The following is a 25,060-nucleotide window of genomic DNA, read 5'->3' as shown; positions in this document are numbered from 1 at the left end:
ACGTTGATGACAAAAAGTCGGTAAAATGCCACATGAGCGTTTCGACTGCAGCCGCTTTGGAATCGGTCCGATTCAGCGCCACATCTGGATCAGATCTCATTTCTTAGAGGTCTAAAGATTGAAATCGGGCCGGTAAGATTGCAGGAAATGTGAGATATGAGTTAGATTGGCCCGCTGTGTGAACATGACCGGTTCTCCCTCCGACCCGGTTGGTCCAGAACGCCTTCATCACTCAGTCGTGATCTAATATAACTGACCTTCAGGGAAATTAAAGTGTCTCTAAAACAACTTTGATTCTGTCACCATGTAGAAAACCAGAACATGTCCAGTATATATTTATGCTTAATGGGTTGGTTCTGGGTTGGTTCTGGTTGTCCAGAACTACTTGAAAAATGGACAAAACACACAAGAAGCAAAATGAGAAGAAAAAGGGAGGAAACAAAGAAGTCGACCTTCAGCTGCAAACACAAAACACTTTCAGCTCTCTGGTACTGTGTGTGTGTGTGTGTGTGTGTGTGTGTGTGTGTTGCGCAGGGATTCCAGTCGTCCCAGTTCAGGGAATTCCCTCCGTCCCAGCAGAGCTTCTGGCAGACATGTAGACAGTGACACCAAGTGGACACAGAAGGAAGTTCAGCAGGATTTTTGGCTCCTGTCTGATCGTTGAATTAAAACCTAAACGTGTCCGGGTCGGGTTCAGAACCTAAACGTGTCCGGGTCGGGTTCAGAACCTAAACGTGTCCGGGTCGGGTTCAGAACCTAAACGTGTCCGGGTCGGGTTCAGAACCTAAACGTGTTTGTCAGTCTGACACCAGAAAGTCAGCTGGGCTCTGGATCAGAAGGATCATTTCCAGATTAAATTAAAACTGCTTTGATTGAAGCAATCAGAGACAACCTGCAGGAAACAGACGATGCAACCAGAAATTAATTTAGAACATGAGATAGACATCTTTAACCGATCTGCAGTATCCCGTTCAGAACACAGGCAAACAAGGCAACAGAGGATCTGACAATGGAGCCTCGGTATTTATGCTGGGGAAGGTGATTACTGACGGGGACATAATGAAGGGACAGCTGTGGGACAACAAGAACCTACAAAGTTTTGTTCAACCCTGAGAATTATCGATAACGGGCTCATAATCAATGCAACACTATTTGGATCAGGTTTAATCATCTGATCGGCACCAAACCCAACATGATGGATATTAAATGATAATCAAACAGACGGCCCGAACATTCCTGCAGCGGAGCTTCCTCTGTTCAAACCTCCACCTGCCCAGAATGGAGCGATTTCATTGTCTGTTTGTAGAGCCCACCTCCACCAGAGGGCGCTCTATGCTTAGGTTTCACCTGGAGATTCAGACACGATGCATCTTCCAACTGCAGAAAGAAAACCCTGACTAGTTGCTCTGAACTATTGTAATCAATTGGAGGGAAAACTGACCTGATTCTGACCCAGTGATGGACACTCGTGATGCCAGCTGCATTAAATACACAAACTGAAAAAAAAAAAAAAACAATTTCACCTGTTCTTGCACCATCAAGGCTCCCACAGCATCATATATCCTCCTCTCTGCCCAACAGTGGGCTCTTCCACACATCCATCCTCAGAGTTATTGAAAGAAATCCAAAACCACAACAGAAAATCTGCAGTACTACTATACTACCAACAGGTGGGGGCGGGGATGAAGAAGTACAATTCTCTCATTAAGATCCGTTTTCCATTTCTCTAGAATTCATAATAGAATAATCCTTCCCATGTATTCCCACAAGAGGGCGCCAGTGCCTGTGGTTTACAGACCCAACAATCACAGATTCAAGCTTAATTTTTTTTATTGAAAAAAAGGCAGAGGGAAAGTCTCAGTATCTCAGCATGGTGTCCCATATCCTATCTATGAGAAGATTTGACTTGATTAATCAAACGATTGAATGTAAATAAGTCATTTTCATAGAGGAAACATATTCACATATTTTAATCGTCTACCAGAAAAGCCCAGTCAGTTTTGAATAAGGCATGAATTGAACAGACATTTTGTTACATGACAGTAAAATTAATGGTGAAAAGTTAAAAGGTCATTTAAACGGAAATCTAAACCAAGAGAAGCTTCATCTGGATTCACGTTTATTAGATATTCTATTGAAACAACTTTATATAAAATACCTTCTTCATAACTGCCCTCAGACTGCAAACCCACGTCTCCCTTCACCTTCACCTCCTCCATGCTTCCCAGACAGATTTCGGACCCAATGATGTTGGTGAGTCAGGAAGGCGGTGGCTGGTCTGGACTGTCCAACACACCAACATCTCTTCTCTGTTTTCTCTTTAAAGTTCACATTAAAATGAAAGCCTCATAATTATATTTACACGGTATCCGTCGGCCCTCACAGGACCAGACCGGAGGGCCTGGTACTGATCCACCGACCCAAACAGCCCAGAAGATCGATAAATGATGTGCTTAGTTACAGTCAGAAGTGCAAAAAGGTCCAGATTTAAATCAGAAGGGCCATCATTTCCATTGATGTAATTACCCTGGTGGTTCTGGGCGTCCAATGAACCGGTACCATCAACTTTAGACTTCTAGCTCCTGATTTGGGATGTCTGCTCATGGCATCGATGGGTCTGCAGAATGCTGGATACATCATAGTGAAGACCAAAGCAGGAGGCGCCTTGTGGACATTTTGTTGAAGCATTTCTCAGATTGTTTGAACCTGTTGGGCCCCTTCACACCGGGCCGAGACCAGGAGGAACACAGCGCTCCCCAAGGCTCTCCAGGAACCCGACGAGCCCTCTGCTGCTCGTCATAGAACAGCAGAGATCCCACAATGCAACAGCTACGTGCATTAAGCCCTAACTTCAACCAAAATGATCAAAAAACCAGCTAGAGTGACACAACACTAATGACATAGAAACAAAGCATCTCCAGGAGATTTGCATGTGCTGCAGTCAGGCTCATAGCTGCTGACAAGAGCACACACATCTCCAAATTGTGCACATTGTCTGGGAGAAGTTTTCTGCAGCATGGCTTAAACTGATGGTGAATCTGTAGAAACTTCTGCAGGTTGATGGGAAGCACCTGAAAATACAGCGATAAGGCGGTAAGCTAACAGCAGGAGGAAATGCTGAATACTGCAGATCAATCGCAGTTCAGAGGGAAGGAGGCCTCATGATCACGAGGGTCGATATCAGACACACAGCTGTAATTTTTCATGGAGCAGAGAGGTGAGCAGGCTGGGGAGACGTTGGGGAGTTTCTGGGTGGTTCCACTCCTCTTAAGGCGTAGCGGCAGTCAAACTAACTTCTAGATGACCGGAGCGGATCGGTCGTTTGTGACGGTTGGCCGCAACCTCACTGTTGCAAACGGGTTTCCTCCTCTGCAGGCAGGACACAGACAGATGGATCAGTAAACTGTCAGACAGAAGCAGAAAGAGTTTGTTTGTCACTGGAGCTGCATCACTCACCCCAAGAAAGGAGGTTTGGCCGTTCCATTAAGTAAGGACACCTGTCAACGAGACAAAGGACAAAACGACGCAGGAGTTATTATTGCTGAGGCATCTGGAGAATGCAGCTGCTGAGACACGTCGCCATCTCTGGCAAACATCCAGAATAACAATCTGGCACCACGTTCAGGAGTATGACCGAGTTAAATAGCGCCTCCTTTGGCCTGGGGAGGTACTACAGCCACTCAGGAACATTAAGAGGTTTAGGTGCTGCTGATTCATCTCTCTGTGTAGCAGCATTTTGTCTGCGATTAGATCCTCTACGTACATGAACATGACCTCAGTCCCTCTGATCATGGCTGCCTACAGCAACAGGTGACCCAACTAGAGGGATTTATTCACTTGTCTTCAATAACATTCATGTTAGAAAGCCTCTAAAGCAGGGGTCCCCAAAGTGGGTCCCTGAGGGCCTCCTGCCTGTTTTAGTCTCTCCCTGGTTTAACACACCTGAATCAAATGATGGCTGTTAGAGGGACTAAGAAGAACTTTGACCTGCTGAAAAGGTTGTTGGTGCCACCAGGGAGAGACTAAAACAGGCAGGATCCAATCGGCCCTCCAGGACCCACTTTGGGGGCCCCTGCTAAACTCAGCAAGTTTAAATGATGCTTAACAAGCACTAATTGTCCACTACAGGGCAAACAACACCCAGATATCACTAAACCGGACTGCATTTATAGTTCTGTGGAATACCAGCATAAAATGTAAAAAACAAGCATTCAGGTCAATAATCTACCAGCTGTAACTTCGCAGGTTTTATTAGCTGAACATGAAATGGGTTCATTCTCATCTACCAGGATCAGGTCGACACGGAGCAGGAAAACAATGTTCATAAATCAGGATTCATTAAACTGCAACAGAAAGCAGAACTAAGGAAATAAGATTCAACATGCTGGGCTGGTGGCCCGCAGCATTACTAACCAAAGACTGTAGAGATGGAAACACGCTTCGATAGAGACTGTTCTGCGGGCCCAGTTAGAGACGTGTTGGACCATGAAATACTGTGAAGCCATCAGATTACAGATTATAATCTGTTGAAATCTGAACTCAGGCATGCAGCAGCCCAGCTGACCGGATTGAAACCTTGCAGAGGGAAGCATAGTTCACCAGCTATCTGGTAAAGAACCAACCAATCACAGCTCAGGAATCCAGTCACCTTCCAATCACAACACAGCATCTGACCAAATAGAAACTACGGCTAACATCTCTAATTCTCTAGAGATGTTAGAAAACTAAAGATTCACACCAGATAAACTCTCAGCATCATTAACAGCTACAACTCACTACTATGATCACTTAGTATAAGGAAGTACAAGTTTAATGCTGTTGTCACAAATTCTGGGGAAGCCCCGCCCCCAGAGCTCACAGCAACCAAAACAACAACAAGCTAGGAGGAAAGTCAAATTCCTACGTGCTAAAAAACTAAAATCCAGGTAACTGGTGGGAGGATTTGGGACTGGAAACATATCAGAGGAGAAACTCACTGATGCAGCAAATGAACAATAAAGGACAACAAAGCGCGTCCGACTTCACCTGCTTTCTGTTTTGATAAGTCAGCAGTTGAAGATCCTGCCAGCACCTTTAACCCTCTCCATGGCAACCTGCCCTGTCTGCCGAAAGACTGACCAATCAGACCAGGAGTTTCCTTCAGGATGGAGGCGGCCCAGCAGCTGCTCGGGGTGTGGAGCTGCTGATAACACCAGGACTGAAGTCCAACCTGAGGGAGTGGAGTATCGACTGCTCTGACACGGCAGGAAACAACCCAGTTCAGACTGGGGAGCTCCCAGCAGCGAGGGCCCAGTCCCTGCCCCCGGGACGAAGAGGAAGAAAAGTATTCATCTGGAAACAGGAGACGAGTTCTCCAGGTTTCATTTCTAAAGCTTTTGTATTCTGGTGTTAAATCAACTTTTAGCCAGTGGAGTCTCATGTGTTAGTAGGATGGAAGTCCAGGGGTCAGAGGTCAGCTCCAGTTGAAGAAAACACCTTAGAATCTTCAAAGTATTCACACCCCTTCATGCATCTAAATATAACTCAGTCGATAAACTTCAGCAACCACGGTCCAGATGCTTTGGTTCTAGAGACCAACCAGCATCATGGAGACAGAATGGACGGCCTGACGTCCACCTGGACGGCAACCAGGACGGACAGGACAGCTCAGTCTCAGTGGTGAGAGACAGTGATGAAGTTTGCTTGCTCTGCTTAAACCACCAACGTGGGAAAGATGATTTTCTGGTCAGAACTTGTTGACCACAGACCAAAACTTGTTGGTCTGTGTGGAAGATGCTACACATCAACCACACAGCTCACAGTGAAGCATGGTGGTGGCAGTATAATGCTGTTCTTCGGCAAAGGAAGGACGGCCAGAGCTGGTGGAAGATTGGAACACAACAAGGTTCTACTTTGTGTTGTTTTAATGTGAAGCAGGTCCAGGACTGTGATTGCTTTGGAGACCGTAGGAGTGGGTCGGGTTCGGTACTGACCGTGTTCTGAGGCGGAGGCGTTTCTGGGAGTGCTGGTTTGGACGGGTTGACATCGCTGTAGTCGGGTGGCGGCAGCAGGACTGGCTCGTAGTCTTCATCACCCTCCTCTTCCTCCTGCAGGCTGGCGGCGCTCAGGCTGCTGCTACAGAGGAACAACACGTCAGCAGAGAAACTCTGACTCCGCCCCCTGACCTGCAGCCATGTCTCCATACCTGCTGGACGTGCTCTGGTCGGCGTAGGGCCGGCAGTACGATGAGGGGAACCAGCCGCGTCTGGACACACACACACACACACACCAGATGATGCCATCATGTCTGACATTTGGAGAAACTCGGCTCATCAGACTGAAGGATGTCCAGCACAAAGAGCATCTTAACGAGACGACTGAGGCGGGACAGAAACTGCGGCGCCTCCTCCTGACGGGAAACGAGTTGAAGCAGGTGGAGGAACCAGAACCAGTTGCTCCTCCTGAAGCTGCTGATGATGATGAAGCTCCACTAAAGGCTTCAGAGAGGAAGAGGGGTAAACATACCAGGCATACTTTCTACCCCGCTGCATCACAGCAGCAAGATTTTAACCCGACGGAGGAAACCCGTCCTTCCAGCTGAGCGATGTGAAGCACGCTTCTGAGCCACCGCCTCTGCTGCTGGGAACTGAAGCTTTCCTCCTGGGGGGCGTGGCCTATGAGCAGCCAGTGACCTGCGCATGGTTGGAACCCAACACAACCGGTTCTGAGGCCACTGGGTCCACCACTTTGACAACTGAAGCTGGTTCTGATTCGCAGACGGAGGAGGTTCTGATCCATCCAGCAGAACCTGTCCAGGAGTCACACTAAGCAAGAAACTAAAAGTTCCAAGTTCTGCCCTGTAGAAACTGAATCTGGCCCGGTTCATACAGATCTGGCCCATAGGAACCGGATCTGGATGCGATGACAGGGACTGGATTGCATCGGATCGAGCTGGACAGAATTTTGACTGAATTCTAGATACCGGGATCTGGACCGGACCTGGCTCTTTTAACTGAACTAGGATGAAGTTCTGCTCTCCACTTATATGCTGACTGCTCACATTTACAGAACCTTAATCTGGGCCAGTCCAGAACCAGGCATCAGCCAGTACCCAACATAGACCAACCAGAACTTCCTGCGGTCCTGTTGGACCTGGACCACTCACTGCTGCGTCCGGTCCAGCTCTCCGTACAGCCAGCCGTCCTTCTCCTGGTGGATGAGCAGCGTGATGACATCACCGTGGTCGAAGCTGAGCAGCGTGTCGTTGTTGCCCGCCGTATGAGGGAAGATGGTCTTGACTTGGAACTTGGTTCCCCCGCTGAGACCGGAGGACATGGATGTGGACCTGGACAGGTCTCCCAGGCTGCCCTGCACTGGAGGACACAGGGACAGTCAGGAGGATTTTCTGGCCGGGCCGGCGCAGCGTTCTGGACAGGCGTGTCTCTGGTGGTACCTGAGCTGAGGTCCGAAGATGGGCTCAGAGGGGTTCTGGGCTCGGGGTTGAACATGTTGGCCAGTGGGCTGATCTTCAGCGGCGGTGCTGGAGGCGGAGTCAGTGGGCCCACGTGATTCTGAGGAACAACAAGGAAACTCAGATGAGCGTCTCGGGTCCAGAACCTCATAAACCAGGCAAGTTCTTATCAGAACCATAACTCAACTGGGCCAGAGAGCAGCCAGAACTTCCTCTTTAGCTGGACTATGACCAGGAACTAGAGAGCAAGGAAGTTCCCACACTGCTGGGTTCTGCTCTTTGACCCAAACAATGGACAAAACATTCTGACCCAGTTCCTACTGATCTAAAGTAACATGAGCATCTGCAGAAACAGAACCTTAGGATCCTATGAGGCTCCTCAAGTCTTCTGTCAGAACGTTTCACTGACCAGAACCAGAACCGGACCCAGCAGGTTCTCACCTTGCTGTGGCGTCGTGTCTGCGCCGACTCTGGGTCAGTGGACAGACCTTGGATCATGGAGGCCACCGTGTCGGGAACCTTGTCCACGTTGCTGCATCTCTCCTGCCAGCTGGGCAGTCTGGTGCTCAGCAGCTCCTTGGCCTGGCAGACAGAAGGACAGAGGGTTAAAGGTCGTGACCCCACTGAGGAAGACGCAGGTCTGTGTCCGTCCTCACCTTGTCGTGGAAGCTGCTGAGCTGGGAGGAAAACATGCAGTGCTTCTCAGCCAGGAACCAGAAGCGCCTCTTCTCCTCCACCAGCGCCTCTCTGCAGCCGTCAGCGATGAACTTCTGCATGTCCATCTGGCGGGACGAGATGGTCTCCAGGTACTGCGGAGACACGGGCCGCATATGAGTACCTGGATTCACTGTACAGTGGTTCCTGTGTTGTTTGAATCAGTGAATGTGCCGTCGTCACAAATTTACAGTCAGAGCTGCTGCTCATCAGCCCATAAACCACCCTGGTCTTTGCTTCTATTGCTCCAGTTATTAGTTTAGTGCTGACAGACTCGAGGTGTGAAAACAGCAGATCAAGGCACTGATGAGTTCAGGAGCTCTGGGTGTCTTTCTGCCCCAAACACAAATTAATAATTTCCCTTTTATATCACAGATGACCCCGACTGTACCAAACTGTTTTCTACTTTTTTTTCTCCATTTTCTCCAGATCGTCATGGTAACCGAGTCTGGTCTCTTGGATTTCCGTCCAATAGCAGAGATAGAGGAGCAGCAGCTCTGATTCAGTGCTGCCTTTCCTCAAGTCGTCCACAGGAAAACCTCAGAGCTGTGACTCAGCTGTTTGCTATGAGATTCCTGAGGTTAGCTTTAAGAGAGAACATTTCTGTTCATCCCTCATCTGCTTGTAAAGAAATGTTGGCCACTACCTGAAGCCAAGAGGGCGGTGCTTAAAGCCCTCCTGGATAAATAAACAAACACCAGTTCAGCAGATTTGATGAAGAACTGAGGGAAATAACAGCAGAGACTCCAGCAGGTAAAAGATGAGCTGTCAGAGCCGGTTGATCAGGAATAGAAAGTCTTCAAACCGAAAGTGTTCATGGCCTCTTCTGCCGAGCTTCATCCTCGTCTGAAGTCTGGCCTCTAATCCACCTCGGCTGGATCCAGTTGAGGAAACGAACTGACGGACCAGCGATCAGGTCAAACATTAACCACCGCAGCAGAGAGCAAAATATTTTCTGTTGCTCTTTCAGGTTCACTGGAGGAGGACGGCCGGGCCAGACGGATGTGAGGAAGAGTTTTTCCTGCCGGGTCGGGGAGAAACTTTCCACATGGAAAACAGACTTCAGGGTCTTCTCTTCCATTTTCAGCCTTGATCTAGATTTTAAATTCTGAGTAAAACAGGACAAGATGGGATGCCATTTTTACCCACTGGTTCCGTTTTCATGACAAAACAACCTGAGAAAGTCCAAAACGTCTGGATTCAAACATTTAAGAGACTCCTGATTTCTCAGTCAACTTGTTGTTCAGTTCAGAAAATATTGGACAGGTTGGTGGGTTCTGATTGTTTCTGAAAGTTCAGACTTTTAGTCAATGGGACGACAATCATCCAAATCACTGATAGCAGCTTGTATTCTTCCTGGAAACATCTCACATCAGATTTTCAGATCATATATTTAGAAAATCAACAGGATTTTCAGCTGACACCAAATGCATCATCGACCGGTTCAACGCTGAAACGTGTCTGCCATGTTGAAACGACACTGGTTCATAGAGTGACATCTGGAGAAGGGCGTTGCTATGACAACGCCTTGAACTGTCCAAACGGCGGATCCGTTTGGTCCGGCCGTCATCCAAACAGAAGCATTCAACAGAACCTGGAGAAGCAGAGGTCAGAGGTCGGGGCAGTGTGGCGGTCTCACCTCGTTCTCCTTTAGGTCGTACTTGAACGCGTGCTTGGATTGACCTTTCCTCTTGAGCTTCTTCAGGTCAGTCTGGGAGCGGTCCAGAGACTCTTGCTTCTGTTTGTAATCCGTCTGGTAGCGCTTGAAGGTAGCCTGGGGACAGACAGAAGACGGAGACATGAGACACGGACGTCCTTCAGACGGAGGTGCTGAAGTCAAACACTCACAGTCATGTACTTTACGTCCATGTCCGTCTTCTTCTCCAGCTCTACGATGATCTCTCTGTGGAACCGCTTGAACTGCAGAGAGAAGCGTTCAGATCATGGTTCACCTCCAGGCACGCAGAGCGCCCCCTAGAGGGAGACACGCCAACGCCGGTAACCCAGCGCCAGCCCAACACGGTGGAAATGTCCTTCTGTTGGACTCAATATCTAGATTCAAATCTAAGATTTACGGATCAAACCGGAGGTTCTGGAAACCGGTGCACGGCTAAACCCAAATATTTACCAATTTATCACTTTATATTTATGAAATGTGATTTAAAGCTACTTACATTCTCCTCCAGTTCAGTGTGCAGCTTCCAGTGGCTTTCGGCCATTTCCTTCAGAACAACACCTGCAAGACAATGTCATGTTGAGGTCATCACGACGGCTGCTTTCTTTCACAACACGACACTGAAGCTCGTTCTAGCTAACCGCTTTATTACTGTCTGTAGTTACTGGGAAGGACGATACTAATAAACCTCAACCACTTTCTGCAACAAACCAGTTAGTGTTCAGACAACAAGGAGCTGCTCAGTCCAACAGAACAGAGAGAAGTTCAGCTACAGAAAGCATGTCGAATTACGCTGAGGTAGGAGCAGAGATCAGCAGAGACAAGATGAGCCGCTGAGAAAACCTTCAACCTCTAAACCATGAACTGTTCAGAACAAATGACCAAACTGGGCCAGGTGGGAATATCTACTGGGTTTATTGGTTTCAGAGTCCAACAGGAAGACCAACAAATGTTCCAATACAGACCCAGTACTGCATCCAGCCCGACCCGGTTTCATTCACAACTTAGTTTCTACACAACTCGTTTCAATGTTTGAGTAATGCTACCGCTCAGAAACGGGCTTTAGAGGAGAGCGAGCATCACTGGATAGAACCAGAACCCATCCGTCTGGTTCTGTCAGCAGCTAACTCTAGCTTTGTTAATCCAGGTCAGATTATGAATTAATAATCTGACTGGCCTTCCTGCTTTATGAGTAGGGAGCGCCTCGGACCGGAACAGCCCCACCTCTTTGGTTCTGATAAGGGAGCCGGACGGGCTGGCTCAGAACCTGAACTTTGGTCAGAGTCTTCATCACCTGCTGACGGCTATTAAAAATGGCCGCTGCCTCAGGACGAGCTGACAGCAGCGGCGCTTTGACCACCGTCACGATGAGGTCACTGATGCTGCAGCACAACGGGGCAGTAACTAATTATTTCTACTGGACAGAATGAGCTTTTAGTTTTACTACAAAGTACTTTACTTTCACTTGAGTAATAATACTTTGAAGTACCGTTACTCTGACTGGACTAAAACTGTAGCTGAAACAGAGTTTTAGAGAGAATCTTGTTTGAACTGCAGTTGCACCCAAAACCGTGGACACACACACACACACACACGCGCGCACACACACACACACACCTGTTCTACGAATTTAAGTTTTAATATTGAAAGTGTTCAAGCTTTAATTTATGATCATGTTATTTATTTGTGTTGATGCTCTCCATTTTAGTCCTTAAAATAAAAAGCTTTGCTCATAACTGATGACATCATTCAGCTGCAAGGGACATGACCTTTGACCCCAGGCCATCAGAGCTGATCTGATGGTTTTAAAACAGTTAGAGCTGCTTCACGAGGCGTCGGATCTGCCAGTGTTGTCATGTTTTCACCTGTCTTGTTGTCGGTGACGGTTTGGTTTCTGGTTTAGTGGAGGAGCATCTAATGGGCGTGGCCTGCAGCAGGTCACATGACCAGTATGGGTCTGAACCCGGTTTTGATTGGGTCCAAAGAGGCAGAAGCTGCAGCGCGTCTCAGCAGAGAAACATTTGCTGCAGCTGAAGGCGGCCATTGTTCACCGCAGGGTGCGGCTGAGAAACCTGATTCATAACAGGAACCTGTAAAACACATGGTGGAGCTGCAGCTCGGCCCGGTACCGGCCCGGTACCAGCATGTCCCCTTTAGTGTTCAGTCACTGAAGCAGAGCTTCCAGAACCGCAGTGCAATAGGTCCAGTAGAACCCTGAGCTGCTTCAAGATGCTGGTTGGTCTCCAGAACCAGAACTTCAGACTGCAGCTCTGGTTTTATTTGGGGTCGTCAGGGTCACAGGGCTGAACATGCAGCCAACGCTGCCTGGCCTGGTGCCTCCAGGGTCTGATGACCACTGTGGCCTCAAGTGGCCCAGGAAACAATGGATATATTATTAGTGCGCTTTTGGTATGAAGGCGCTTCATAAATAAAAGGGACGGACAGACGGGACCCTAAATCTCTGTTTTCCCTCAGACAGACACGAATCTCCGCTCCGGTCACAGATTTCTAGAACTGTTGGTACTGAGAAACAGTTTTCATGTGGCTGAAAGCGACACACTGGCTGGTTTTCCCAGAGTCACTGAATCGGCATCATGTTGGGCTGAAAGTTTGAGCTAATTAATGGCGACCCCAGTGACACCATGGCAACCAGGCCTGAACCAATCAGCTGCGCTCACCCAGCTCCCTGGACATGGGCGACACCATGGCGTTCTCTCCGATCTTTGACACGGCGTTGAAGTAAGATTTTCCGGCCGCGGTCATGGCTGCAAGAGAAAACCGCTGTGAACATCATCATCATCATCAGCAGCAGCAGCAGTTGCCCCACTGACCTCTGGTGACCCCGGTGACCTCACCTGTGACGGACTTCTCGTAGCTCTTTCCCAAGTTGACCAGGTTCCTCAGGGCCGGGTTGAACTGCTCCATCACATTCTGTGAACCAGAACCAGAAACCAGTTAGTTATTCCCACTTGGCCCCAGCAGCCCCACTGCTGCTGCTTTCCCAGTAAACATCTCTGATCGTTGGAGGAAGAGGAGCGATGAAGAGCAGAGCGAGTCCCCTTGCTGCTCTGGCTGGAGAGCCAGGTCAGTCTCTTCCTGCGGTTGGTCTATAAATGTCGTCATGACGACAATAACCTTCAATCTTTAACTTGACCTCTAGGCTGGGAAAACACAAAGTGGTGTGTGTGTGTGTGTGTGTGTGTGTGTGTATCTTTCCTTTCCATTGTCACAAAGCGAAGCCCCAACCCAGCAGCACCACCAAGAGATCAAGGACAGGGAGCACTTTATATGGACAGAGTCCAGTTCCTGGTTTCATCCCTCTCCCAGTTTGACCTTTGACCTCCAGGCTGGTTCCTTCCAGCCAAGACAGATTAATGATGAGTTAATCTAATTGTCAAGCGGGGCCTCGAAGCTCTGGTTTAACTGGTTGAGCCTAAGATGACGCAGGAAAGGCTGGAGTGTGAAAGCATGCACCGTATCGCAGCTCCTTCAGATAATCTGGATTACAGTTGAATATCATCAAATATTCCAGCTCATTGGACCTGATAACAAACATGGATTACTCAACAAGATTAGGCAGTCAAGATGAGGATTAATCTGTTCACAGCTGGATTGACACGTTTCACAAACTTTTACTCTGTCCCTGAAAGATTTCTCTAATATCTTGTTTCACTCCAACAAAGATAAAATTTTGACAGAGTATGAAATGTGACGCCTGCCTCAGAAATGAATCCAATCTGGCCAACAACAAGCTGGTTGAGCTCATCCCTGTTCTGAGAAGAGGCCGAGTCTCTGTTTGGGTCCAGAGCAGCAGAAGCTGGGTTTGCTTCTGTCTCGGGCCGGCTGGGCTCTCATACCTGACACAGGTGGAGGTTAGCTGCAAACATCCAGCGCATGAATTTACTCGAGATAACCCATCAAAAACTGAAGACTCAATCAATTCAGTTGAGAACGGCTCATTTCCCCAGAGAGCAGAACCGAACCGAACCGGACCGAACTGCTTGTCTGTCCCTGATGTTTCTGTCTCAGGTGTGTCTGTCTCAGGTGTGTCTGTCTCACCTTGAACGTGCTCTCCGTCAGTTTACTCACTCCGTCGGGCGTCCTCGCCATGACGGTAGCTCGTCTCTCTTCCAGGTAACAAAACTCAGGAAAACCCAAACGTGGTTCCGTAATCCCAGCTTGTCCTTGGTGACAGTAGAACTCCCAGCGGCTCTAGTCCGGACCTCGGTTCCGCGCTTGAGGGCAGAGACGTTCCGGGACTCAGCGGCGGACAGACTGCTGGGCGGAGTGGTCCGGACCCGGACACCGAGGAGGAGGAGGAGGGCGGGTCCTGTGACGTAACGAGGCGTCACTTATTAAAGTCAACAGGTGGGATGAGGGTAGCCGAACAAGATGGCGGCGTGAGCGGTCGTTCTTTGCAAGCTCTCCCGTGATTGTCTGGATAAGGAGCTATTATTGCTGTTTTAACGCAGGGAAGCGTTTATTCTGAGACATTCGTCAAATATTGTGCTTAAAGCTGTTTGAAAAAGACGTCCTAAAAATTTCAAGAATGGCTGCAAGTGGTAAGCGCAAATCCGTTAGCACAGAAAATACACCAACTAAAATGTCGGCTAAAAGTCATAAATCGACGGAAGACCATGACTTCGCTGAAAATATTATAACAACTTTAAAGTTGACGATTAACGAGAGAGCGGACAGTCTTCAAGCAAGCATAAATGATCTCAAAGATTCGGTGGATTATATCCATGCTGAAATGAAAGAAATACAAGAAAAGATGACCGAAACCGTCAAGAGAGTTGAGAAATCAGAAAAAAAGGTGCTGCAAATGGAAAATAAGCTGCTCGAACTTTCACGTTATAAAAGAAGATGGGATTTGCGGCTTTCGGGAATAAACGAAGAAGAAGGAGAAGATGTTCGTAGCAAGGTTATTTCCATTTGCCAGAAGACAGCGCCTGGATGCAAAGAGAAACTACCAGACGTCATCGACAGCGTACACCGGCTGGGTCGCGTTACAGGCACTGGTCGTCCTCGAGAAGTGATTATCCAGTTCTCCATGAGACACTACAGGGATACAGTATGGAAGGCGGCCAAACAGTCATCTTTTCTGAAATCAAGCAACCTGCGCTTCAAGGAGGACTTCTCCCCAGAGGACCGTCAGAGAAGAAACATGCTGTGGCCACTGGTGAAAAAAGCACGCGAAGAAGGGAAAACAGCCTTTTACATCGGTCCCAGAGCTTTTGTTATTGACAAAGGAGGAAAGAGAAAAGAACTTGAACCTGCTAATGACTAGAAGACATCTTGAGAATCAGAACTAAAAGTTAAGTAATGACATTTAAATATTGAAAAAGCTCCGTTTATTCTATAATGTTTCTATTGGGAGAGTTTGTTAGATTTTTTTGCAACTCAATTTTCAGGGTTAGAAGCTACAACACTTAGTAGCATTTCTTTTTTTTAAAGTTATTTCACTCAATGCTCGAGGGTTAAGGAACAACATTAAAAGAAAGGCAACTTTTTTGTATATTAAAAATTTTAAAGCAGATTTCTGTTTTATCCAAGAAACTCATTCAACTGCAAATGATACCAAATTCTGGAAAAGTCAATGGGGGGACGAACTATGGCTGGCACATGGCACTACTCAATCAGCAGGAGTGGCAATATTAAAACACAACTTCAGTGGAGATGTATTATGTTCACTCTTAGATGCATATGGACATTTTGCTTTATTAGTTATATCAATAAATGAAGAAATTCTTTTGTTGGGTTCTGTATATGGATACAATACCAAAGCAGAAAATATGCAACTTTATGATAGATTAAGTAACGGGGTTAATTACTTTTATGGAAAATATCATAATATGAATATTATTATTGGTGGGGACTTCAATTTGACTCTAAATGATGCATTGGATAGATTTCCTCCAAAAGCTAATACAAATACAAACACAGTTCTAGAAAACTTTATGTCAACCTTTGGCCTGATTGATGTATGGAGACAAAAAAATAGCTCCAAAATTGAATTTACATGGAAAAACAAAACAGGCTCCTTTAAATCAAGAATTGACTTCTGGCTGGTGTCTGATTTAATAGGTGATGAAATTAAGTCGGAGATTCTTCCAGCTCCTTTATCAGACCACAAGCTTATTTTAATTGAAAAAACTAATTTAAACCAATACGGAAAAAATAAAATTACAGCTTACTGGAAACTCAATTCTACACTGTTAGAAAATAAAACAGTAGAAGAAAACGTTAAACAAATAATTATAAAGTATTGGAATACAGCTTGCAGTCAGAAGGAATTTAGTAAAAATTGGGAACTTCTAAAATATGAACTTCGAAAAATGTTTATGAAAACTGGAGCTGAGATTGCTAAAAGAAAAAGGAAAGTAGAATCAGAAGTAATAAAAGAAATTATCTTATTGAACAATGTTCTGCCAGAAAATATATCTGAAGAACAAAAGATTCGATTAAACCATTTACAACTGAACCTGGACGATATTTACGTTTCCAAAGCTAAAGGAGCTTACATCAGATCGAGACAGAAATGGTTAGAAGAAGGAGAAAAAAATTCTTCTTATTTTTTTAGTCTAGAAAAAAGACACCAAATATTTAACAGTATTATGAAACTTCAAATCAATAATAATATCTGTGAAGACCCTGTTCAAATTTCTACTTACTGTGAAACTTTTTTCCAAGAACTTTATCAGTCAAGATGTTCTGATGAAACTGTTACACAATTTTTTAACTCTTTGAATAAAATGCAACAAATTAGTATAAATAATAAAGAAGAATGTGATTCCTTGATTTCACTTGATGACATCCAAAAATCCATCAATAAACTAAAACTAAATAAATCACCCGGGACTGATGGCCTCAATGCAGAGTTTTATAAAAAATTTTCAGATCAACTATCGCCATTTTTACATCAAGTTTATCTTGAAAGTTTGGATTCTGGATCACTTCCACCAACAATGACCCAAGGTCTGATTACACTGATTCCAAAACCAAAAAAAGACAAGCTACTTCTGGATAACTGGCGACCAATTACATTACTACAAAATGACTATAAAATTATTGCAGGTTGTATTGCTACAAAAATTAAGAATACTCTTGAAGAAGTGGTTGATGAAACTCAGTCTGGATTCATACCAGGTAGACATATAACTAATAATATTAGGCTTATTTTGGATCTGCTAGATTACTCAGAGTTAATAGAGGGGGATGGTCTCATATTATTTCTAGATTTTTTTAAAGCCTTTGACACAGTGGAACATACATTTTTATTTAAAGCACTAGAAGTATTTGGATACGGACAAATCTTAATTAAAAGTTGTCAAATGTTATATAGGAATTGTAATGCATCTGTAAAATTGTCACATGGCTGCTCTAAAAGATTTTATTTGAGAAGAGGTCTGAGACAAGGGTGTCCAGTCTCCCCATATCTATTCATTCTGGCCATGCAAATTCTTTCAGTTAAAATCAAGGAAAAAATTACAGGGATTAATGTTGCAAATAGAAATATCATAATTTCCCAGCTTGCTGATGACACTGCACTTTTTTTAAAAAATAAATATGAAATAAAAAACTCTATTGAAATCATCAACACCTTCTCCAAAGCATCTGGTTTGACTTTAAATCTAAACAAATGTGAACTGTTTTCCATTAAATCTAATTTAAAAGGGACATACCTCAATATTCCAATAAAAGACAAAGTTAAATATCTTGGAATCACAATAATTAAAGATCAAAATATAAGATCAATAGACAATTTTAACTCTATAATTAAAATAGTTGAACAAAGATTTAATTTGTGGCTCCAGAGAGATCTCTCTCTTTTAGGATGTTCATTATTAGTCAAAGCTGAAGGCATATCTAGACTCGTTTATCCGGCCCTTGCTCTTGATGTTCCCAAACAAATCAGTAATAATATTAATAAAATAAACTTTAACTTTTTATGGAAAAAGAAATGCCATCTCATCAAGAAAAATATTCTAATGAATAAAGTTGAAAAAGGTGGAATTGAAGCTCTTGACTTTACATCTTTAAACAATTCATTCAAAATTAAATACTTAAAAAATCTTCTAAAAAACCCAAACTCTATATGGTATGCTATTCCCATTTACAACTTTGACAAAATTGGAGGATTACCCTTTCTTCTTAGATGCAATTATAGTATACCCAAAATACCCCTAAAACTATCTACGTTTCATAAACAAATGCTGTTAAGCTGGTCACTTTTGTACAAACACAATTTTTCTCCCCATAAATACTATATTTGGAATAATGAAGACATTAAATACAAAAATAAGACAATTTTTTATAGAAAATGGTTTGATAGGGGAATATTACTTGTAAGCCAGTTATTAAATCCAAATGGTCATTTATTATCCTATTCTGATTTTATGTTACTTTTCCAATTTCCTGTCACCCCTAAAGAATATGCTATTGTGTTTGACGCAATCCCCAGTGGGTCATTAAAGCTTTTATCATCTATACCTTCAGGTCAAATCCACTTAATGCCAAATTTTGATCCAAACTCCATTTATATTGATTGTGATTGCCCTTTTTTAAGTAAGAAAACAACCAACAAAATGTTAAGAAATATTCTATTACGAGATGTTGTTTTTTCACCGGCTTGTATATCTTATTGGTCCAGCATTTTTGAAAGTATAAATTGGAAGTGGACTTGGTTACTCCCAAAAAAATACTTAATAAACAATAAAGTTAGAGAAATTTCTTATAAAATTATTCATAATGTTTATCCCGTTAAAGCCTTTTTGATTCAAAGATATAAATGGAATTTGGACCCTATGTGTACTTTTTGTAAAAATAATGAAGAAAAGCTTGTTCATCTTTTTTGGGATTGTAATTACACCAAAATATTCTGGAGAGATATGTCAATTTTTTTTCATCAAAAAAGCTCAATATTACTTTAACAGATAAGGATATTTTGTTTGGGATAGAGAAATGTGAACTTGTCAAAAAAGAATTTTTATATCTTGTTAACTTTTTTATTATGGTAAATATCATATTCATACCTCCAAATGTTTACAACAAAAGCCTAATTTCCAGATTTTATTATCTTCCATTAATATCTATATAGAATCTTTAAAAATCAGCTCAAATGTTAAAGCCATTCAAATCATAACTGCCCTTAAAGAACTACAACCCTCGAGCACCGATTTAATTTTGACATTGTAAAATAATTGTTCTATGTTCTGTAAAGCCCTCTGATGTTGTATTTGTGTAATTATTAATGTTCTATGTTGTTCATATATGTTGTTTGTTTGCAATAAAAAAAAAAAATAAAAAAAAAAAAAAAAAAAAAAAAAAAAACAGGTGGGATGAGAAGCGCTTATTAAATGATGACGCATCGACTGATGAAATGCTCTGGGGGGCCAGCAGAGGGCGCTGTTTCATTATGACACGAGGTCTAAAGTTGTTTTTAAATCATGTTTTTGCTTTTTAAGGCCTAAATGTTTTAACTCAGCCACACTGGAGGAGTTTTGAGGAAGGTAAGGCCGCAGTATTTATTCTGGCCCATAATTTGATGGCTGGTGCCAGACCTGGACACTGGGTTCATGGTACCCGACCAGCTCCGGGATGGGGGAGCAAAAGGAATCTACGTAGTAATAATAATATTACTCAAGTAAATGATAAAGGTACAGTGCAGTAAAACTACTCTTATAAGTACCTTTTTTACAAAAAAAGTTACTCGAGTTAATGTAATAAGCACTACCCACTTCTGAACACAGAGGGCAGTAGTCTATGTTTGTTAACAGGCTTAAGGTGCTGTATTGGTGTTAGCTTGTCATCTTTTAGCTAACATTAGCTGGTCATCTTTTAGCTAACATTAGCTTGTCATCTTTTAGCTAACATTAGCTTGTCATCTTTTAGCTAACATTAGCTGGTCATCTTTTAGCTAACATTAGCTGGTCATCTTTTAGCTAACATTAGCTGGTCATCTTTTAGCTAACATTAGCTTCTCATCTTTTAGCTAACATTAGCTGGTCATCTTTTAGCTAACATTAGCTGGTCATCTTTTAGCTAACATTAGCTGGTCATCTTTTAGCTAACATAAAACTGCAAAGTTCTTTGCGTTTTGCTACCATGATTCAAACACCATCCTGTGCAGCTCCACAGCAGCAGCAGGTGTAAACCCAGCTAGCGTCTTAGCACTCATGTTGCGTTTAAAGGCGGCTCGGAAAAACAGGTTTAGACTTGTTAATAATGGATTAAACAGCTTTAACTGCTGAAAAAAGTGACAGAAGCCACAGATATGGGAAGTGTGGAAACCCCTACTGTGTCAAATCACTATAGGAATAGCAGAGAGTTGGCCACTTTAAGGTAAAAACAACAAACGGCTTCCAGTCCAGGGGGGCATGGCTGACTGTGGGCGGACAATGTCACAACCCGGTCGGGACAGATGGACGTGGATGACAAGAACCAGGAATGTGTGACGCCCGATGGTCCAGATGGTCACTCTTAGTTCACATTTGGATCTCTAAGAGAAAAGTTTGCTTCCCATGCTTGTTTTCTGGATTTGACCATTCCTAACCTTAGAAAAGTTCTGGGTCAGCTGTTTGACACCAGAACCGAAGCACAAAGGCCAAACCTTTTCATCTGCTCTTCATGATTCAACTTTCTGAGAAGTTGAATCATTCTCAGAAAACCCACTTTGTAGTTCTATAACCATTAGAAAAGCCAAACATCAGCTGAGCGTTCAGCTCTGATTTGTGTCTCAGAGGAAATTATGAGATCAACATTAATGAACTGAGAGAGCGTGACGGAACCAGAACCTCCTTCAAAAGCTGCTTGTGTTTCTGCTGCCTCCTGACTGAACGCATGCTGCCGATTTCAGGCTTTTAGCGCTGGAGCTCAGAGAGCAGGGTAACGCTCCACCCTTACTCCACTCTCGCTGCCTCCTCGGTCGGAGAGCTGGGCCGTTTGGAGCAAAGCAGCAGCAGACATGGACAGGTAACAACTTCTGTGGTGTTGAAGCCGTTTTCCTCCCAGAATCCTTTCTGAGCGTTTTGTTCTGCAGAGTGCATCCTGCGTGGTTCCTGCTGCGCCTCCTGCTGACGGCCGCTGCCCTGACGGAGGCTGCCGGCCCGCTGACGGACCCGGGTACGTCGTGCAGCGGCGCCTCTGCAGTCGCCGGCGGTTTGGTTGTTTCTTGACCCTGGAACTCGTTGGTGTGTTTATGGCAGAGCTCGTCGCTGGGAGGCTGGTCTTCTACCAGACGGAGGGCGGCACCACCTACCTGAGAGACTCGGGAGTACTGGCCTCAGGGGTTGCCACGGAGACCGTGTTTGAACTCTTGGATCCTGAGAGGAACTTCAGCTCGGCCGGGTTCAGCTACACCTGGGACCTGGGAAACGGGTATGGCGCCGTCCTGTGGCTCCCTTCTGCTCCGTCTCGTGCTTATTGTTGTCTTTGGTGCAGAGAGGTGATCCGGGGAACCGAGCCGGTGGTCCGGTACCGATACTCGGAGTCAGGAAACTACACGCTGCGGCTGAACGTCGGAGGCGACCCGCCGCAGCTCGCTCCTGCTGGAGTCTACGCCCAGGAAGTCCAAGTGCTGGGTTTGTTCAACTTCTGGTGTATGTTGGTCCTGGAAGCTCAGATCCTGACTGAAGATCCAGTTACAGGAAAAATGGGACTTTGCATTTTATTGGAACATTTTCAACAGTTAGCTCAGGATGTTAGCATTTCCACATTAGCTGTATTTATGGGTGTCAGAGTAAAGGGGGGAGAGGCCCTCTCTGTTTCTCTTGTGTTTGTGAAGGGGGTGTGAATACTTTAGCAGACAGCTGATGACCCGGTACCAGCTGGGTCCAAACCCTCACAACCCGTCTGGGATTTCACTCCAGATGCGGTCAGGAGCATCCAGCTGGTGGCGCCGTCGGCCTACAGTGTGAACCAGAACTCCAGCCTGGACCTGCAGCTGGACGGGAGGTGAGCAGCACCAGAACCTGTCCGCTGGTCGGGACCCGGTTCTGTTTTCTGACCCGGTTCCTTGCTGTGTGTCCAGTCCTCCCATGTGGGTTTGTTGGCAGTTCCTGAGGAACTGCGCCCCGGACCCGGCAGCGGGCTGCACGCTGACCCTGCTGCGTGCCGCCAGCCTGCGGTTGAGCCACACCTTCACCTCGGCCGGCCTGCACTGCCTGGACGTCGGCGCCCGCAACGCCGTGAGCGCGCTGCGGACGACCTTCAACCTCAAGGTCACGAGGAACGGTGAGCACCGACCGCGCCAAGACCATAGAAGAAGAAATGGTCCATCAGAAATATTCGAGTCTTTACCCAGGAGGAACCTGGCAGAAAACTCAGAGCAGAAAAACAACAAGCGATTCATCTGGAGCTTTCATTGGAACGTTTTAGCTTCCCAGACAGACTCAGCCCAACCGGACCGGTCCCACATGGCGGCCGTGGCTGAAGGATCGTTCCGGTCGGATCCGTTTATCCCCGTGATTCAGAGATTCCAGCTTTTTCACCAAAACGAACTCCAGTCTGTTCCTTCATTTGGTCCCATTAGAAACTCATGGAGCCGCCATGGTTCCTGGTTTAGGGTTTTTCATTATTGAGAACCTTGTCAGAGGAACGGCTTTATATTTACCATCCGTAGTAACATTGTTGCCGTTTCTGTGTGAGGCGATGAAACCATGAGGTGTTTCAGGCTGACATGGCTGTTTCTGCAGATCGCTGCCACCTGCTGTTCATCTTGAGCTGCGCCGCTATTCTCGCTGCCACCTTCTCCTTCATCCTGGCCATCGCCTGTCGCCCTCGGCAACTAAACACCTCACAGGTACGACACACAACCAGCACAACATGGCGGCAGCTGGAATAATACTCCATTAGCATAGCACTTTGTACTATGCTAATGCACAGTTTTATACTATACTACTAGTATAATATTGCCATAGTATTGTGCTAATAATTTACTAGCATTATACTATAGTATAATATAGTATGATGTAGTATTTTATACTACAGGGCAGCATAGTGTGGTAATAGTAAAGTATGACAGTACAGCTAGCAGTAGTATCTACATGGTACACTGCAGTGTGTTATAGAATAGTATAGTTAGGTCTGTCATGATAACAAATTTTACTGAGCGATTAATTGTCTCAAAAATTATTGCGATAAACGATAATATTGTTTGAAGACCTTTTTACACTGATTTAGATCGTTGTGGCGCTCCGATCTAAATCAGGGGTTTTCCCCACTGGGAGCTTAACGCAGCCTGTTGAATGTGACAGGTAGCCAATCAGAAAGCCGGATTCTCCTCCTGCTTTCTGAGGGGAAATTACAGAGGGGAATCCCAAACAGCTGACACGGAGCAACCCGAAGTCCAGCGGACATTGGAGATGATATGTGGAAACAACATTAATGTTTATAAAACATTTGGTGTAAAGAATATAGAAATGATGAGGGGAGGAGTTGGAGCCAAATTGGTACCAGTTGATGAACCCGGTAACTTTTCAGCTGTTCTTCGTTAACGTGACATAAAAAGGTTCTAATGATTTTCATTCAGTCAGGACGTTACGCTGACACTAGAGACACATGCACTGCAGGTAGATTGTAGTAAAGCATTGATTAATGCCTGGTTTTAAAATGACTTCACTGGACTTGTAGCCATTATTTTGTTCCCATTGTTGGACACCACACGGCCCGATGGAACCCGATGGAACCCGATGGAACCGTTCTACCTAGGATTTCTGTGGGCTAATGTGTGATCTCTCAGGTTTTGAAAATGGGCCGACAATCGGCCGACAGCTCTAAGATGGTGTAGTGTGAACTGGACATTACACTGAGGAAATGAGGAAGGGAGGGTCAGTGGAGAGCAGCGGAGTTGAACCTTTTTTCATTCAGTGTCATCAACAGAAAGAGAAAAAGGGTGGAAGAGACGATAATTAAAATGACGTCAATAGTTTTAAATTATCGTATTAATTGATTTATCGTTTATCGCGACAGGTCTAGTATAGTGTAGTGTTTAATTTAGCATATTCTAGTATAATGTACAGTAGTATAGTGGTAGTGTAGTATCACACAGTGTTGCATAGTAAAGTACATATTATAATATAGTGTGGCATAATGTAGTATATTATAGTTTCCTACAGTGTGCAGAAGTTTCTAGTTAAATTGTAGATCTGCAGCTTTGCTTCGTGTCGCTGGCTGCTGACACTGGGTGGGTTTATGTCCGTCCTGCAGGTCGCCGTTTCCAGCAACGCCACGTTTCTGAAGGACCAAAACTCTAAAATCATTCTCAGCTTCTCCTCTGTGGAGAAAGGAGAGAGAGTTCCCCTCATCCTGCAGCCTGGGAGCCAGTACTGCTGCTGAACGACGTCCAGGAGCTACATGGAGCTACATGTTCACCTTTACTCACCTGAGTTTAGGACTGGAACCTCCTCAGTCAGAACTGCTGCTCACATCTTCTCCTGATTGATTTCTAGATTTCTACCAGTGACCATGTGAGTGACCAGACTCATCCCGTTATGGCTGTTATCCTGAATAAAGCTGATCAACTAGTAATGTCTGTTTCTGTTTGTCCATGAGAGGAAATGCTGAGCAGTGATTAAATATTGATGACTGGTCTACTCAGAGAGGTTGACATTTAAATGGATTTAATAAATGAGTCATTGATGTGCAGTTTATGTTTAAACAATCAGAACTGAAGGAGCTGTTCCAAAAACGTAGACTGGGTTCTTTGGAGTGCGTTTGACAAGTCAGTATCTTACCTGGAGTAGAAAACAAACGGCAATTTTAGTTTAGGGAATCAGGACCAGACCTCATGTAAGTGTAGTTGGCAGGTACCGGAAGGAAGTCCAGAACCTCATGAGTATTAAACCCAGCAGTCAAAGCAAATGGTGTTAGAATCAAAAGTTCTAGTGAAACAAGCCGTGTCTAAATCTGTAGAAGAGGCTTCTCTCTGGCGTCTGCTTGGATGTCCAGACCCTTTCAGAAATAGCCTTCATAGGGTCAAACAATGCTCCACCTTAAGAACCTCCAACATGGCTGCTATTCGGACATCTGAGCTCATCTGGAGGCTGATTGGCCAGCTGAACAGGTATACCTAATAAAGCTGGATTAGAAATAGTCAAATATTCAGTAAGTTAGGAAGACTTAGATGAAATTAAAACATTTAATTTTCCTGAACATGCTTTGGAGAAACCATGGGGTGGGGCTTCTCACCTGACCTTCTGGCCTTTCATCAGTTAAGCGTT

At 44.9% G+C, this 25,060-nt stretch overlaps 2 protein-coding genes across 3 annotated transcripts; one reads left to right on the top strand and one right to left on the bottom strand.

Annotated features, from left to right (window-relative positions):
* Positions 1-1,747: 1,747 nt before the first annotated feature.
* LOC122822937 (brain-specific angiogenesis inhibitor 1-associated protein 2-like protein 1) lies at positions 1,748-14,031 on the bottom strand. 2 transcript variants are annotated; one of them, XM_044102059.1, is made up of 14 exons: positions 13,899-14,031; positions 12,695-12,770; positions 12,518-12,604; positions 10,339-10,400; positions 10,013-10,084; positions 9,804-9,938; positions 8,107-8,259; positions 7,892-8,032; positions 7,433-7,550; positions 7,145-7,352; positions 6,185-6,244; positions 5,973-6,114; positions 3,457-3,497; positions 1,748-3,369 (listed from the first exon to the last, which is right to left on the bottom strand). In XM_044102059.1, the coding sequence occupies exons 1-14, from the start codon at positions 13,947-13,949 to the stop codon at positions 3,297-3,299; spliced, it is 1,419 nt and encodes a 472-aa protein (XP_043957994.1). In that variant the 5' UTR covers positions 13,950-14,031; the 3' UTR covers positions 1,748-3,296. The 2 variants fall into 2 exon arrangements, with proteins under 2 accessions (XP_043957994.1, XP_043957995.1); XM_044102060.1 differs by having other exon boundaries at positions 5,973-6,111.
* tmem130 (transmembrane protein 130) lies at positions 13,974-24,368 on the top strand. Its single transcript, XM_044102061.1, has 9 exons — positions 13,974-14,207; positions 20,698-20,813; positions 20,881-20,963; positions 21,047-21,218; positions 21,282-21,421; positions 21,710-21,794; positions 21,871-22,073; positions 22,535-22,641; positions 24,048-24,368. Exons 2-9 carry the CDS (start codon positions 20,806-20,808, stop codon positions 24,174-24,176), a joined length of 927 nt encoding a protein of 308 aa, XP_043957996.1. The 5' UTR covers positions 13,974-14,207; positions 20,698-20,805; the 3' UTR covers positions 24,177-24,368.
* The last annotated feature ends 692 nt before the right edge of the window (positions 24,369-25,060 follow it).

Source organism: Gambusia affinis, linkage group LG20 (assembly GCF_019740435.1).
Source record: "Gambusia affinis linkage group LG20, SWU_Gaff_1.0, whole genome shotgun sequence".
Taxonomy (NCBI): Eukaryota; Metazoa; Chordata; class Actinopteri; order Cyprinodontiformes; family Poeciliidae; genus Gambusia; species Gambusia affinis.
Note: the sequence above shows the minus strand (reverse complement) of the source record. Positions and strands in the feature narration are given on the sequence as shown.

Excerpts from the sequence above, each read along its gene's own strand:
- tmem130 (XM_044102061.1), top strand. Across the intron at positions 21,219-21,281 it reads ACCTGGGACCTGGGAAACGG|AGAGGTGATCCGGGGAACCG; the intron begins GTATGGCGCCGT and ends TCTTTGGTGCAG. Across the intron at positions 21,422-21,709 it reads CCAGGAAGTCCAAGTGCTGG|ATGCGGTCAGGAGCATCCAG; the intron begins GTTTGTTCAACT and ends ATTTCACTCCAG.
- LOC122822937 (XM_044102059.1), bottom strand. The coding sequence starts at position 13,949 with ATGGCGAGGACGCCCGACGGAGTGAGTAAACTGACGGAGAGCACGTTC. Across the intron at positions 12,605-12,694 it reads CTACGAGAAGTCCGTCACAG|CCATGACCGCGGCCGGAAAA; the intron begins GTGAGGTCACCG and ends TTTCTCTTGCAG. Across the intron at positions 6,245-7,144 it reads GAGCTGGACCGGACGCAGCA|ACGCGGCTGGTTCCCCTCAT; the intron begins GTGAGTGGTCCA and ends GTGTGTGTCCAG.